Source organism: Erythranthe guttata, chromosome 9 (genome assembly GCF_056151865.1).
Source record: "Erythranthe guttata isolate IM_541 chromosome 9, IM_541, whole genome shotgun sequence".
Classification (NCBI taxonomy): domain Eukaryota; kingdom Viridiplantae; phylum Streptophyta; class Magnoliopsida; order Lamiales; family Phrymaceae; genus Erythranthe; species Erythranthe guttata.
Genome location: NC_142541.1, coordinates 3,561,112 through 3,579,340, shown reverse-complemented (window position 1 = coordinate 3,579,340; position 18,229 = coordinate 3,561,112). Strand labels below are relative to the sequence as shown.

The window sequence follows — 18,229 nt, the reverse complement described above, 5'->3', positions numbered from 1 at the left end:
CGCCGATTAATCGTGGGGCATTGCCTAATCGCCTCCGACTAGACTCCCACTTTTTACAACTTTGTGAACTTCTACTGGGAGCTTGTGCATTGGCGTTGCTAAGAATTCATTTGCTCATATAGATGAAGATATCCTATGTTCCAATCAGTGTACAACCGACAGAGTATTCGGCGAAGCGAATATATGGGGTTATTGGAGAAAAAGGTTTCTCCAGATCACACACTAAGGAATATTCTACTTTAAGAAGAAAACATATATGTTAGATCGATTAAAAATGTATCGATTAACCAATACCTTTGATCTAGTTGGGATTTATAAAATTAAGAGGCCGTACGTACATTAACTGTAATTGAAGGTTCTTGTAGGCGCTATCAATTGAATCTAAAGGATCGTGATACAAATTAATTGTACATCTATTTTGGTTCGTTGGGCGTTGGACCAAAATGATTTTGACAATCGTAATTGAGAGGGTTCAATCACAATTAAGACATTAAGAATCGTCCATATAAGAACAATTGTTGTTCGAATCACATAGAGTAGTGAACCTACAACTGGGATACACAAAATATTGAAGAACAATATGTAGTCTAGCACTTCAAAATCGTTAAAAGAAAAAAGAAAAAAAAAAAAAAAATGATCTATGCTGGCTCTGCCACTGAACTCAGCAGCTTGGGCATAAAAAACGGGTGGAAACTCTATGTCAATTTTTCTTTCTTTTTGAGTTTACATATTTTTATTTAAAATACTAATTATTTTGATAATTCTTTGTTGATATTTGCAAGTTTCAAATTTGACTCTTTTGAAATAATTTCATTTTTAGGACGGCGATTTACCTGCTTACAAACAACTAGGCGGTCAGCCTCCGCACCCTTTTAGTTGGAAAGTAAAATTATATTTTAATAAAATTTTATTATTATAGTCGACTGATTGATAATTATCGGTTAACCGACTTTTGATCATATTAGGAGTCATCAATCGACTCGTGATAAATGGGTGGGTTGGAGTTTCTGGCTCAATCCAATGAGTCGATTAAGATTTATTATCTACCTAAAAACACGAGTTAGTAATGGGTCGGTTCTTGCATAAAACCAACCCAGTCTCTGGTGGCTTCATAATAAATCGTTGATTAATTAAATTTAAATATGATTTGGTTAGCAAGTTACATTTGTATGCTAATTATTAATTATTGAATTGAAAAATATCTCAATTTTTGCTTAGATTAAGTTTTGACTATTTATAAGAGATTTGGGTCCACACATCTAAAACAAAAACTCGGGCCCAAAAGACTAATTAGTCATATAAAGCCTTCTTTGGGACAAATAAACTTTTGTTTATGGGTTTATGTGATGGGCTATGGCCCATTCTTCTAAAACAAATTGTTTTTATCCCCAATTTTGAGGTTTAGCAAAACATCCACCCCACTAATACTACTTCCTTTGTCTTATTAATTAACTGCAACATGTGGGTAGGCCCTTTGTATCCTATTCAGTTTCGGTTCGGTTTCGGTTTCGGTTTCGGTTTCGGTTTCGGTTTCGGTTTCGGCTTCAGTTTCGGTTTAGGTTTCGATTTCGGTTTCGGTTCTGGTTTGGTTTCGGTTTCGGATTTCGGTTTCGGTCTATACTTCGGTCTTTCTATTGATCAAGAGTTAATAATTTTTTTATCATGCATAGAATTTTATTTCTCTGTCTTTTTTAAAAGTTTCATTTATTTTATAGGGGTTCTTTGACATAATTCCCTCAAACATTTCATTAATAGAGAAATGCCCAAACCATAATTCACTCAAGGATAAACTCATACTTCTTTCGAGGAGAGAGGAGTAAAAGGTCGAGGTGGGCGACGGGGCGGAGCGGTTGGCGTGCTCCAGGACATACCACTTATTGCAGACGAGGGCGGCGGATTTACAGCCGCGGACGTCGAGCACGACGACGATTATGTTTTCTCGCGAATTGAAATAAAATTAGATGCTAATCGACTATGTTGTTTGCATAGTCGATTAATAAATCAACTATGTTATTTTATAGCCGATTTATTATTTTTAGTTCTAATATACGTTTTAATATTTTAATCAACTATAGTCGATTAATAAATCGACTATGCAAACAGTATAATTGATTAGCGTCCAATTTAATCTAAATTTCGCGAAAAAACGTAAGGTAAAGTAGAAAATCACAAAAAAACGATAAGATGAGGGTTTTCGCAAATTATTTTTTTGAGCGTATTCTACCTCACATGATTTTTTTTAAATGAAAGGAGTCTCGCTAATTTTTTTTTTTTTTTTTTTACTTTTTTGTTTGTACTTGAAACTATGCATGCCCATTTTTTTAATACTTAAGAGAATCATTGGCTACTCCACCAATTATTCTCAAATTTAATATTTATTAGATATCATACTTTACCTTAAGAAAATTACACTCTTGACATCATGGATGAGGGCATTTTTTTGTATTATATTATACTTTGTGGTTCAATATCAAAATCACTTTAGAGATGTCTTTTCAAATGTCCACAATATTTGTGTCAATAAAATATATTTCAATTGTGCATCACACATGATGCACATGATATATAACTTTTATAATCATCATATTGTGATTTGTTTTTATTAACCCAATCATACTTGGCATGTGCATTCCATGTAGAGGAAGAGGGATAGAAAGAGGGCCATGTGAGATTGTGGTTTGTTCTATATTACATTTTGGTGAAGTTTATTCAAATAATTAAATGAAAGAAAAAAAAAAAGCCGTCATAATTCAATTTTCTGATTTTGTTACATTTGGCCTTTCATGCAATATAAAACCTAATAGAACCTCTTCTGACACAAAAAATGGCAAGTAAACAGTAAACAAAAAAGGGTTTAATATTTAAAATGATAAAAAACAATTTACAAACCTTACAATTAGACCACTAGGGGTATTCTCGTCATTACAAAATGGATATTCCATGGAATCTATTTGATTCCGTTAGTGTTAACTTCGTGAGGGCAAATTCGTCTGACAGAGAATACATCAAGGAGGTGTTCGTAACTATGCAAACTGGAATGATTTTTTCATAATTAAACCTTACCTCAGGGAATTCCTCGTACTTATGCAGTCTGCACACATATTTTACACACATTCATCTATATATGTGTGAGATAGTGTATAGGTTAAATATTAAAAATCCATAGTGATAGTAGGCTTTGTGTGAAGCAAACTATTGAATTGAACTTCACAAGATGTCCAGATTCATAAAACAAGACCCATATAGTTCAATTAATAGGCCCACGTTTTTTATTGGATTTTGATCTAAGTTAGGTATTTTGATTAATTTAGTACAATTGCAACATCGGATCCAGTTGTGACTGGGATTAAATACAGCTTAACTGTGCAATAACATATAATTAATCGGTTTCTCCAATTTATATATAGTAGTACACTTTAGATTAATCCCGCGGTATATACCGCGATACGGTATGGTTTCAATCAAAACTTAATAGACAATTTATCGCTTATTAATAATACAGCTAAATATCCCGAGATATTGTATCGTATTGTACCGTCGTTTCACGATTTGATACGATATTTACGGTATTTTATCCACAATTAAAAAAGGGTTTTTTGTACATAAGTCTCTGACCAACCATCTTTATTATTCTATATTTAGGGGCTATATCTCTTTAGCCAACAAACGTATATCTTTAATATTTATTATAAAAAACAAAAAAAATTAATGTATATGGCAAAATTACCACCAACCATTTACACTTAATTCTTAATTGTAACTCAAGTTAAACAATTCTGACCACAAAAATCCAATTTTAACCCTTTTTTTTTTAAACTTATTTTTTTTCAAAAATTATTTTTTTGCCGCCAGATTCCGGGTTGACTTTTTTTAGTGATTTTTTTTTCCTCATAAAATGTGTATCTGTTTTTTTACGCTCGCCGCTAAACGCTGACCGTAATTGTACTGTCATTAACAGTAATTTTACTATCACTGACAGTACATTAACGTAATTATACTGTCGTTGATAGTACATTAATGTAATTGTACTCTCGTTAGCTGTACATTTATGTAATTGTACTGTCGTTAAGTAAAATTAGATATTATTATATTTTTTAAGTATTTTCTTTTCATTTTGTTTGATTGTTGACTAGTCAACATAATTATATTATTGTCGTTGATAGTAAAATAACTGTAAACACAATAATATTACTGTCAACCACATCAATATTATTATTTATTTATGTTTTTTGTTTTGTTTGAGTTATTGACGGAGTAACGTAATAATATTACTGTCTATTATTGTAATATTACTGTCAACCACAATAATATTAATTATTTTAGCTTTTTATTATGTATCAAAGAAACCCCTAAATTACAAAACGTACCAAAATGACCCATCTATTTCCAATAATTTATTGGTGTGTTGATGTGGATATTTGACTTTCTCATATTATTTTTTTTTTGACATTTTTACCCCTTCATTTTTTATATCTATATGTATATGTATAAATATATATATTCCCAATTTATTTTATGGGTAAAGATCAATAAATATACATAATTTTATATTTTCTTAACCTATTAATATAGTAAAATATTTAATTTATATTTTGATTTTGTTAATAAAATTGGTCTCACGTACTCATCATCATCTCCATTTTTTTGTCCAAAATTAAGATTTATCTTATAGTCAATTTATTGCCTAAAATTGGAATTTTGTTTACTCATCATGAGTTTGTTTTGTCTTTTGAATTTGTTTTGTCTTTTGAAGAACTCAGTTTTGAAGGAAGAGAGATGTGCAAAGAAGAACTTATGGTGGGGCAAAGAAAAAAGAAAAAAGTAAATAATAACATATGTAACAATAATAAGGATAAAAGGGGTAATTGAAAACACCCCCCCCCCCCCCCCCCCCCCCCCCAAAAAAAATACTAGTAGAGTGAATTTTTTAAGGTTTGACTAGAAAATGTAGAGGGCTATTTGGTACGTTTTATAATTCAGAGGGGGGATTTGATACATATACATACCCCATAATTTAGAGGCGCAAACTGAATTTATAAAAAAATAAAAAATAAAATAATAATAAATTAAGAAAACGCAATATACTCAGCTGCCTTGAAAAGCGAATTTGAACAAATTTCTTCAATATCCCAGTCTTTATTCACACTTTTCCCTTCAATTTCTTCACTTATCCTCCCAATATCGCAACCCTAGTTCAGTTTCTATAGATTCTTATGATTTTTTTTTTATTCACGGCATTTTTTACTATGTGTTGCGATTGATGAAAATGAAGATGAAGGCAAACATTTGAAATTGGTGGATGAGGACGATGTATGTGATATTGATCTTCAAAATTATGAGTGATAGATTATTTCTAGAAATTAGGGATTCGAATCCGAACTTAGATGATGTTATTTGATGAACAATTATGATTTTTTTTCCTAATTTATAATGTGATGTTGAAACTTGACTTTAGATCTATTTTGAAATGAGTAATTTGACTTTAAAATACTAAATCTCACATGTTTATAATATTCGTATTATGTATATATATATATATATATATATATATATATATATATATATATATATATATATATATATATATATATATATATATATAACTTTTTTAATAGTTAGTTAAATATCTTACAATTACGGTACAATAAACGATACGTACGGTATGAGAACTGGAGCAAAACGATACCTTGTTGGGTGCTAAATACCAACACGCAAGTGCACGTATCGCAAACAAGTAGTAAAGTAGACTCGTGAGAGTCGGATGTCGATCCCACAGGGAATACGCAAATTATTTAATCATAAGTACCAAATTTTAACAATTACGATTTTTATCCAGCCTACGCAAGTTTGTCAAATTAATTAACTAAATAAATTAAACTAATTAAGAAAGCAATTAAACACGAGAAAATATCAATATAAAACGGATCTAGCTAGGATTTTATCTTCCCCCTATGCGATAATTCTTCACCCAATTAATTCCCTATCATGCAAGTTATGATTCCCGATTATTAACCCAAGACACGAAATTACTCATAACCAGCTGTCGCTGTATTATAAGTCTATTATTCATAAAAGATTCACTATATGTCTATGCAAACCTAGTATAAATAAAGCATTAAATAACAAGTCTCGTAAACGGCTACCTAAGGTATTATCTATATGTCTACGATAATACATGCAATTGACACACTCATCCGGTGAAAACTACTCGAAGGCTCTTCTATCCCTGTTCTAATTATTAAAACGATCTGTCAATCAATTCTAACAATAACCAATAGCAACATAAATTAGCTACGTTCATGCGCTAAATAAGATCAAAATAGAAGAAATAATCGAAGAATTAAACTTGCATAAAAGTAGAAAAAGAGGTTCGAATTACCACATAGGGTTCAAATAAAATCCTATATTAAAAACTTAGCTACTCATGTTCGTAACGAAAAGCATAATAAAAATACTAAAGTTCATAAAAATCTAGAAATAAAAATAAAGGAAGAACTATGATGAAGATTCGTCAAGTCTTCGTCTTCGTTCTGTTGATCGCGTGTAGAAAAATAAAGATTAAGATAAAAGGTCCCAGATCCTCTAATTGTGTGCTTTTGGCCTTTAAATAGGGTGCAAAAATATAATAGGGCGGGTTTCCTTGTGTAATTAAACTTCCTTCACTGCGCCCCTACGTCAATCCGGACGGCCGTGTGAAATATAAGCTTAAAACCCGCACGGCCGCGCGGTCTTCAAATCTTCTGAATTCTGATTATTTCACTTTTGGTCCACTTTTTCTCCGAATTTGCAGTTTTCACCCCAAAAGTTGCCAATTCTTCAATTTGCACCTAAAATACAAATAATAACCATATTAAGCACCAATTATCGTAAAAACACATCAAAAGCTCCAATTAAAAGGTACAATTAAGTGTATAAATATACACTTAACAATACCCGATATAATTCATATCCGATAACCATGCTTTAGAACACTAATCTTGCACCGATTAAATTGTTTTTTTTTTCTTCTCATATTTGCGTGTACTAGGTAGATGCACACTAATTACCAAAATCATTAAAAAAAATAGTCTTTCTTTGTCGGTGAAAAAAAAAGTCTTATTTGACTAAACTATCCATTTATGGATTTTCATCTTCTCATTCTCATTTCATTAACTTACCATTAACGTTGGAATAAAGTTGAATACAAATAATTAATTGCGTCTTAAAACTTCAAATTCACACTTAATATTATAAATTAATACAGTCGAAATTAGAAAAATTCTATTAATTTAGCGAAATATTAAATTATCGAGTTATTAATTTAACACATTTACACCGAATCGGAACCAAGATAAATTATTATTTAGACGAGGTTATTAATTTATCGAGGTTCTACTGTATATGAATAAAGTTACATTAATATAAATGTTAAAATGAAATTAAAAAGGTTGGTATATATGTAGCTGTCTGATTTTAATTAAAAATACAATTAATCCCACATATATCTATCTAGTAGAGAACATGGGGTCTCATGACACATGCACCATGCCAGCCTAACTACACCATGCATTATATGATCCATCACTATCATAAATGTTATTACCAACTCTTCAATATAAAGAATAAGGAAACTTCCTTTGAATATAATTCAAACTGGTAACTTTTTATTTAAAAAAAACATTCTTTTTCTCCATTGTTATTTAATTCCATCATCGATAATGTTAATATTCATGTGGTACTTTTATCCCTTTACAGTGATTTCTTTATTTTATTTAGAGTAAATTACGAAAACCCCCTGAACTTACTCTAAATAACGAAAAACACTCCCACCTATCTGTAATTACCAAAAAACCCCTCAGGCTTGTTTCCGTCTTACACCAATCCCCTTACAGTGTGGCTTTTCACGGATTTTTTTTTTAAATTCCAGGGAATAGACTTTATACAATTACATATGTTTTCTTTTATTTCTCTCCTATTTAACAAAAGGTATAATCAGTGGCGGAGCCAGGAATTCAAGACAGGGTGGGCTTAACATTAACGGGGGTTCGGGGGGCCAGCACCCTCGATTTTTGTTTTGATTCATTCACATAAAAATATAGCACAAAATAACTACAAATTTATAAATTTAAACTAATATAAGCTATACTAAATTACATGGGTGGGTGGGCTTAACATTGACGGGGGTTCGGGGGCAGCGCCCCCGATTTTTTTTTTATTCATTAACATAAAATAGCATAAAATAACTACAAATTATAAACTTCAACTAATATAACATAATTTTTTTGGTAAATAAGCTAGACTAAATTATTTGGGTGGGCTAAATTAAACTATTGGGGGGCTAATAATATATAGATATAATATATAGTATAAATTTTTAAAAAATGAGAGTGGGCTGGAGCCCACCCTTGCCAAAGGGTGGCTCCGCCACTAGGTATAATAGACTGTACACATTTTTTTATTAAAAAACTCGAACAACAGATTTAAACATATGGCGATATTGGTTATTACAGATAGGTGGGTGTTTTTTTTTTAATTCCAGGGAATAGACTTTACACAATTACATATATTTTCTTTTATTTCTCACCTATTTAACAGAAGGTATAATAGATTGTACATATTATTAAAAAACTCGATCAACAGTTAATCAGATGACGATATTGGTAATTACAGATAGGTGGGTATGTTTTGTTATTTATCCTAAGTTTAGGGAATTTTTGTAATTTAATTGTTTTTTTATTTTTTGATGTGTGGTGTGGGTTGAAGATCAACATTGAAACCGCAGGAAAGTCCACTTGCAAGAAATGGGCAAAAGTCAAATCACTTTACATGTGCATTTAAGAATACCATGTTTAATTGCATTATTTTTTATTTATTTTCCAATGCAGATTTTGTTATTTGACTTATGAATGAGTTGATGATATGGTCTGAAAAAAAATCCTATGTGATTTCATGACCGTTGACTAATTCACTCCTTAAAAGATGGTTCAATCCTTTACCTATGTTTAAGAAATCTGTCATATGTTGAAAACAAAGGTCAACCATTGAAACTATTGTATGAATTGATGTGACCACAATATAGTATAATTGACTTTTGAATTATTCAAAATATTTAAATAGTAATAACTCTTGATTTTTGAGTTTTGTGCTAACAATTCTCCCACCGGATTAGCATTGCAAAAAAAGAAAGAAAATTTTAAATATATAATAGTAAAATTGTATTACAAAAATAAATTAGTGGTGGTTTTGTTTTACTCTTCTGATAATTAAAGTGAAAAAAATCACATTTGTCATTGATAAAGAAAATGAAATAACAACAAAAAAAAGAAATAGAAAAAAAAGGTAAGAAAAAATAAATTGCATTAGAAAAGAAAGAAAAAAGTAATAATACAAAATTAGTAGAGAAAAAAAAAAGTAATTACAAAGATGACATTAACATTACCCCTAGAGCGCCATTTGCAAACTTGATTTGCTCTGAAAGTCATTAAAGAAAAAACCAGAAAAATAGGAGAGGAAAAAAAATTACAAATATACCACTAGGATTTCTTAGCGTTTTTTTTTTTTACTTTTATATATAAATATTTATATATGAATATATATTTGTATTTTTCTCACTATCGAATTCTTGTTAAATTACGTGATTAGTTTTGAAACTTATATCGAAAGTACCCTTCAACCTTATATTCATTAAATTTTCGGTATGATGAAATTCATCAATGACGTACAAAATTTTTGGTACACTCGAGTTTTTGTATTGTTCGTGTGTATGTGTGAGAAAGTCTAATTATTAAGAACTACTCATATATTATTAATATCGAATCAAGATAAAAACAAGATTCATGACATAAATGCTTATATATATTTATTTTATTTATTCTGAATAAAACGCAATGATATAATAATGATAAAATATATCATTGTCTAGAATAGTTTGCTATGGTCTGAAACGAAAATAAATTATTGTTTTCATATTTGTGAATTGAGATTTTACTTGGAGGATTTAGAATCAAAACTAGAAAGTGAGATTTTGAGGTAAATTATAGAAGACATTTAATAAGCTTTTTTCTTTTTCTTTTTTATTATTCTTGTTTATAGTTTAACATTATTAAGCTATCATTAGGATTATACATATTATTATTTTTCTGGTAAATTTTATTTTAAGACTTTTCTGTCGATCAATTCAATGTTATGATAATAATAATAAGGACCAAAATGTCCTCATGCCCAAAAATAGACCGGAATTGTGTCGACACCAAACTGAAGACGACAAGGCCCGTCCTAAGGCTTAGGGTTCCTTAGTGTACGTTAGCCCCTAGTTAGTCGATGACATCGGCTATGACTTGAGTGTGGCGGAGTCGGGTTGTCACAAGACAGCCACACGTCGTCCACTGGGTGGTTGAGTATTGGGCAGACATTAGGGGTGCGTGCTTGTCCACGAAATCATCGAAGGATTCTCGGCGGTGGGGCACTGGTGTGGCTTGACAACTGGCACGAGCAGTGGATGGGTAAGACTTAGGGCTATCAAGAGTGAGTCTTAGCAGCTCGGCACAAGATTGTGGGCAAGGCTAGCACAGATGAGTCTCGACAGACCGATACGGGTAACCCTAATCCTTTCTTCCTCTTTATTTATCCACATTTTATATCTTCACTATATATATTTTTGAGGAGTACTATTGAGCTGATTTGAGGAGAATTTTTTACAGGATCAAATTTTCGAAGTTGGATTTAAATCATTCAAAGTATACTAAGGAAAATCTAAGAAATCAAATAACAGAGTTACAAAAAAATAAAGTCAAAGTGAAGTCACACACTCACACTAGATCAAATAATACCAGGGAGTACATTTATTTAAAAAAAAAAAATAAAAAAAAAAATAAGTGAATAATCTTGGCATTAATTAACTAAGTTCAATTCCAAGGCCAATTTAATTAAGCCGCCAAACATAGTCTTAATTTTGTTCTGTATTCCAAGGCATTAAAAAGTCAAACCCTAATCCTGATTTCTCAAAAAAGTTCAAACAAGATAAGAAAGAAAAAGCTTATTCATATCCACAAAATATGCAAATTAAATTAAAATATAAACTAATTATATATAGATATATAAACTACAAAGACATTTACACTTTCTGATCTCACAATCACAAAGGGAAAGAGATCATCTTTTCTGTCTGATCCTCAGCTGGCTAAATAGTAAATACACATGTAGCATAAATTCTATCCTCAGTTCACAACAAAAGCCTAAAAACAAATACAAAATTAAACCACAAATTAAATAAAATTAAAATAAAATAAACCCTATAATTAATTAATTAATTAAAACTTCTTAGTTGTTCTAGAGAGAATTAAGAAATATAATCATATCTTCTTCAGAACAAATCAGCAGTTCCAACCAGGTCCATGTCCATGAAATCCCCATCTTGCCCCTGTGCAGCAGCATCATCAAGAAGCCATTTCTCCAACAAACTGAAGGGCATTTGTGTCTCTAAAATATTATCCTTACTCCCATCTCGGAATATCCCGTTTTCGAATTTGCCCTCGTACTCCGATTGAGTGAAATCGGAGTTTGTCGAATTGAAGCTGGGAAATGTTGTGCTTATCGCCCCCTCGCTCGGACTCGAAATCAACCCCACCGAAGCGTTTTTATTATTATTATTATTATTATTTATAATATTATTATTGAAGGAAGTGCTCGGAGTAGTGCTCTCGGACGAGGCAGATTGAGAAGAATCGGTTGAGGGTTTCTTGATCCATTTCTCGAGCAAACGGGCTATGTTTTCGGTGCTCGATGCATATGTAGATGTTTGCACTTGAGGTACGACATTGAAGAGCTTCGTGTCGATCGGGGAGATTGTGGGGCCCGATTTGTCGAGGGAGAGGGCATCGCAAAGGGCTTGTTTGGCCGTGTGAATGTCCGTTTGAAGCCTTCTTTCCCATTGACCTTTTGAATTTGATTTCGAATGTTCGGATGACGACGAGGATGATGATGAGTTGTTATGATTCCCATTTTGAGTATGGTGATTTTGTTTTTCGAGCTTCTTTTTCAAGTGAGTGTTCCAATAGTTCTTGATGTCGTTGTCGGTTCTCTCGGGAAGGTATGAAGCTATGGCAGCCCATCTGCAAAATTAAAAAAATTAAAATAAAAATTAAAAACAAAATTGTAATTGAAAAAAAAAACCACTCACACACACACACACACACACAAAATGTAATTAAAGCCCTACCAATTTTAAATATCTATATCTAATACATAACAAAATTCAAAAGATTATTGATTATGAGATCCAACCCTAGTTTTGAAGGGGGGAAATTGTAATAAAAAAAAAGTACACTAAAATTAATTAAACCCTGATAAAAAAAATTTCAAAATATAATTTTTTTTTTTTTAAATAAATACACTACACAATTCAAAGAATCTTGATTATTAGATCAAAACCCTAGTTTTGAAGAAAAATGTTGAGATCTTCTTGCATGGCTTGATTTCAGAGTGTTTTTTTTTAATATGGAATTTAGACACACACACACACACACACACACACACGTGTATGTATATACATACCGATTGCCAAGAAGAGCTTGGAGGTGGATAATCATCTTCTCCTCGTGCTCGGTGAAGTTTCCGCGCTTGATTCCCGGCCGGAGATAATTCGTCCACCGGAGCCGGCAACTCTTGCTGCATCTAAGCAACCCTATTTATTCAAACCAACAAAAACAAAAAAAAAATTAAATTCATAGCCCATCAATAAATAAATAAAAAAGCTTTCAAAAAATTAACAAGACAGTAGTAGTGGTGCTGGTGCAGATAGTATATTTATTACAGCCTTAAATGTTCCTAACCAACCCACCTAAAATTAAATTTAAAAAAAAAACATACATATATATAAAAATAAAATGGAAATTAAAGATTCCTTAAATATAATTTTAATATTATTTTTTAAATAAAAAAATTAAAAATACCTGTATTAGTAGGAACAGCTCTCCAATTACCAGGACCATGTTCTTGAATGTAAGAAACCAAGATTATATCTTCTTCTGGCGTCCATGGCCCTTTCTTCACTCCAATCTTATCACAGCATGGTGGTCTTCCCATTTTTATTATTATTATATATATGTGTGTGTGTGTGTGTGTGTAATTCTTTTTTCTTTTTTCTTTTTTTTCTTGTTGTAGAATTTAGGAGAAGAAAGAAAATGGAGAGAGAAGAGTGTTGAGCAAAAAAAGGGGTGTGTAGGGGGAATATATATATAGATAAAGAAAAGACCAGAGTTGATGTTTAGGGTGAGACTATAATTATTTTATTATTATAATTATAGAACAAGTCAAAACAGCACAGCAAATAGCATTTAATTTACTCTTTTAGTTTTTGCAAAAAGTCAGCTCTTTTTTTTTTTTTTTTTTTTTTTTTTTTGCTTACTCACAATTTAAAACCCTACTTCTCTCTCTTGTTTCTCTCTCTATCTCTCTGTGCAATATTGCGAAAACGCGTGACCATCAATGTAATGTTAATTGATATAGGAGAAAAGGTTTGATGAGAAAAAGAAAAAAAAAAAAACATTGGTTTGTTTCACGATATAGACAATTCATTATTTGTGCCTGCCGCCCTGCTTAATTAATTATAAGCTAGCTATTTAGTTAATATATAGATGATTTATTATTATAATTTTTGCATAATATTGCAGTTTAAAATCTTGATATTTTATTATTTTTTTAAGGGTTTAGTAAAAAGAATTAATTATTTCCTGAAACACAACCGAATTTGTAACTACGTACGAATTAATACCTTCTTGAGGATCGTTAATTTTTCGTGTTTTCATCTTCGTTTTAAACTCCAAAACCATTCATCCAATAGTAATTTTGAGATTCTACAGGATAATTTGCTTCATTTTAATTTCTTCAATTTAATTTTAGGTCACCAAATTACTATTTCAAGGGTCGGAATTAACCTCTATAAATTAATATAATCGGGACAAGAGAAATTCTATTAACTTAACGAAATAGTTTTTAGCACATTATCCTACAATCAAGATCGGGGAATATTTATTATTTAAACGAGATTATTGATTTTATCGAGGTTCTAGTACTGTATTAATTCAATTATTTATATTAAAATTTTCATTTATGTGGACTTAGAGAAGACCCATAGCCAGTGTATATGGGTGGGAAAGAAGACTTATTGGATACTCCAGAAATTAATTTAATTGGATGATATACTAAAACAGGGACTTGTCCACCTAAGTCAGATTTTCAATATTTTTCAATGCTACCTAATTAAGTCACATTTAATTCCTTAGAGATGACACATTGTTATAATTAATTGATTACATTATAATATATTTCTTATAATATAAGGCAATTGAGTAAAAAATATTGCAAATTGCATCCCATCATTAAATTTTTGAGGGAGAAAGGAGTGGACAGTATATAATCTAGTATTTGTTTTTATTTATTTATTTTAATTTCAAGTTCCAATAGTCTTAAAAAAGAAAACTTTCTGAAAATTGGAGTTTCTATTTCATGTGAAGTTAATTATATTCTCATGTGCTGATCATGTGAATAGTGTAATGGATCCAATGTAGCTAGTATACATGATATGGGCATCGAATTATCATATAAATGCTTTCTTTCCTTTTTTTTATATATCTATATGTATATGTTTTTTTAGCAAAACTGAGAAAATTTCTAATTTCTGCAAAAAAAATCTCATTTATTCCAGTCGAATTAAGACCGGTAAACGGGAAAATTAAAAATAAAAGAACATATGTTGGGAGGATATAAAGAATGTCTGAAATGAAATAAAGGATTGATTAATTACAATCTGCTGTAGCAGTATTATAAATTAGGGGTAACAATTGGAGCGGAATTCTCGATTCCGCCGATTCTGATCTGTAATTTTGTGATTTTTTTTTTATTTCGAAACAATATTTTTCAATCCGAATTCCAAAATTCTGAGTTCCAATTTTTCCGAAATTATTTGGATGGAATTGGAATATATATGACTTATGAGATTCCGATTTCCGATCCAATTTTAAGTTCGGAAAATAATCCAAAAATTCCGAATTTTTTTTTTCAAATATTATACTTAAAATACCAATTATTTTGTATTTTATATTTTCGGCGACCGAAATTTTTCGATTTTGGAACAAGTTTTTTAATTCTAATTTCCGAAATTCCGATTCCGTTTTTTTCAATATTTTTTTAGAATGGAATTGGAACTAGTTTTTAACTTCCGTAAAAAATCAGAATTTTTCTGAAAGGGCTATTTTCGATCCAATCAGTCCAATTTACACCCCTAATTATAATTCTATGACTTGAAAAAAATATAATTTTATAAAATTATTTCTAGTAGTTCAATTTCTTCTACCGTTAATTATTAGAAGATATGTTTTAGCAAAAAAGTTCGAATAAAGTTTCACTTTGGTAGTCGAAGCAAGAACAAACTTGTTTTTGTACCCTTGCTCATGACTCCATGAAAATTGTTCCTAAGAGCAACTCCAATGGAGAGATATCAAAATGGAGCATTAAACATTCATTTGATACTTGATATAATACTCTGATACTTCTAGAAAAAAAAATTCACTCTAACTACAAGTATCAAATAGATTATCAAATTTTAAATATATGAATAATTATATTTTTTAATTCCACATGTCAAATAGTGAGAGGTTAATGAGGTGGTTATATTTTTGATACCTTGTTTTCCATGGAGTATTTTTGCACCTCGGGGTGGTTGAGTATCAAAATAATTCTCACTTTAATGCCTCCATTGGAGGAGGATTTTTTTAATTTTGGAGTATCAAAGGGGTGGTTTTTTTGTTTGATGCTTCATTTAGTTCCTCCATTGGAGTTGCTCTAAGATACATCGACTATTTAATATTAGAGATAGTAGAATAGTAAGACCTCGTTTGGTTGGAAATATTAGTCATTATTAATAATTTACCAGGTTGATCCATAAATTTTATGTTACCATGACTTATCTTGTCTTTTAGGGAGTATTTTTGTTGGACGTCACATGATCCGAAAAAATAATTGGGATTTCATTAGATTATTTAATTTTATCTTGAGTAATCTTATCTTAGCAACCAAACGAGGCCTAAAAGTTTTAGGATCGTTCATAATTTATCAATATAACATTAATCATCTTTTTAAGGGTTTAATTCCTGCGTTCAATAACAACACAATAGGGTGTTTGGCTAAGCTTATAAGATGTTAAAAGGAGTTTATAAGATGTTTTAGAGCTTATAAGCTCTTCCAAAGTGTTTGGTAAATTTTTAAGAAAAGATCTTAATTTTTTTTTAAATAAGCTGTTGGAGAACAAATAAGATCTTTTTAAATAAGTACCTCTACCACACATTTTTATTTAAGATCTTTTAATGAGTAAAAATAGGAAATAAACCCATTATCCAAACACTCTAAAAATTAATTCTAAAAATAATATGTAACAGCTTATCAGCTCTTAAAACATCTTATCAGACGTAAGAGCTTATCAGCTGTTTAAAATAAGTTTAGCCAAACACCCTCTAAGGCGAGCGTGAAGCAGTACTTGTTTGATGAATTATGTCAGATGATATACACAATAATGTTATATTTAAGGGCATTATTTTTATTCTTTTGATAAGTTGATTTCAACTCACTCTCATTATAATTTTATTCATCTTTTTTTTTGAAAATTTATAACAATATTTTGCATAGGTTTTATATTGCCTATGAAAAAAATAAAATACGGGAAGTTTAATTTACAAATTAAAATGAAAAGAATTTAGTGTGAAATTTCGTTAACATTCGTTAGGTTATATGTTATCTTTCCATTCGGTTTGCTATTTTCGTCGTTTACTATGTGCCTTTGACTGATATAACCTTTCAAAAAGAAATATGTTGTTCGATTTTTTTTTTTAATACTAATTCACCTTATAACATGATTTCACAATACACGATCACCAGATTTTGCTTGAATCTTCTACCAAATATTACTATGAAAGAGGCTCCAAAACTATTAGATATTTGTTTTCTAGAACCATATTCATAATACTAGTTTTTTCTCCGTAAGATGATCGTGATAGCATTTCAAAATTAAAAAAATTAATAACAAAAAAGAAAGATTAAAAAAAAATTTAAGATGCGGCCATTAACAAAGAAAACATACACTACAAGAAAATGTGAAATAGGCAACGATTTTTATATCGACGAAATTAGTTTCGTTGCCAATGGTTATATTTTAGCAACGAAATATAGTATTTGTGGCTAAAGATTAACATTTTTGCAACAAGATATTTTTGTTGCCTTTGAATTTCATAGGCAACAAAATATATTGTTGTGAATAGTATTATATATATTTCACAACGAATTTCATGTAAGACAACAACTTGTTTTATTGCAAAAGAGTATTTCTTTTTGCTACGATATAAAATTGTAGTAAATACATTTACAACGGCAACAAACTTATTTTGTCACTAGTATGTGACGAAAGACAACAAAATGTTTTGTTGTAAATGCTCCAAGAGATTTGAAAACAAAATATAATCGTTGCCAATTAAAAAACCAACTCTTTTTTCTTGATTTTATTTTATGGTATATGTTATTAAATCAATACATTTATATACATATTATATATATGAAAATATTATAAGAAAAATCTTATTTGTTTATATTATAACTCATGCATTTTTTATATTTAATTAAATCAATTGCTTATATATTTTAAAAATTTATTATATACACATTTATTAATAAGGGAGAATTGAAAATAGATGTTATATTAAGAATTGAATTTTATCGTAATTCTTTTTTAACATAAAATACATATTGTATTATTTATTTATATAATTTATTTGACATTATTTATATAACTATTTTAATCATTTTACCTTGTATATTTAGTTTTTATAACTTTATTTGAAATCTATTAACATAAATGTATTGTTGCCCTAGCGGTTGGAGGGCTCTCTAACTTGAAATCAACCCAAGTTTGAATCCTTCTATTGTCGTCGGGTTGATGGATGTGGGTCGTCGGCCTTCGATACAAAACCGCTGGTATATTGTGTTGTCTATTTATATATCTTTTGCAATGAAATAGATTCGTTGGCTATAATAATGTATGCACAACGATTTTTGATTTTCGTTGCCATGAACTTTCAGTAACGCGGAATTGGCAACGAACATGACAACAAACAAAATTCGTTGCGAATTATATTGGCAACGAAATTTTGCCCTTCCAATAACAAAATATTTCGTTGTCAAATATAAAATTTCTTGTAGTAATAAA

General features: G+C 30.1%; 1 protein-coding gene across 1 annotated transcript; it reads right to left on the bottom strand.

The window, feature by feature from the left end:
- Positions 1-11,032: 11,032 nt before the first annotated feature.
- On the bottom strand, positions 11,033-13,183 carry LOC105959769 (myb-related protein 306). The gene is made up of 3 exons (XM_012983915.2): positions 12,930-13,183; positions 12,532-12,661; positions 11,033-12,089 (listed from the first exon to the last, which is right to left on the bottom strand). The coding sequence occupies exons 1-3, from the start codon at positions 13,060-13,062 to the stop codon at positions 11,342-11,344; spliced, it is 1,011 nt and encodes a 336-aa protein (XP_012839369.2). The 5' UTR covers positions 13,063-13,183; the 3' UTR covers positions 11,033-11,341.
- Between the last annotated feature and the right edge of the window lie 5,046 nt (positions 13,184-18,229).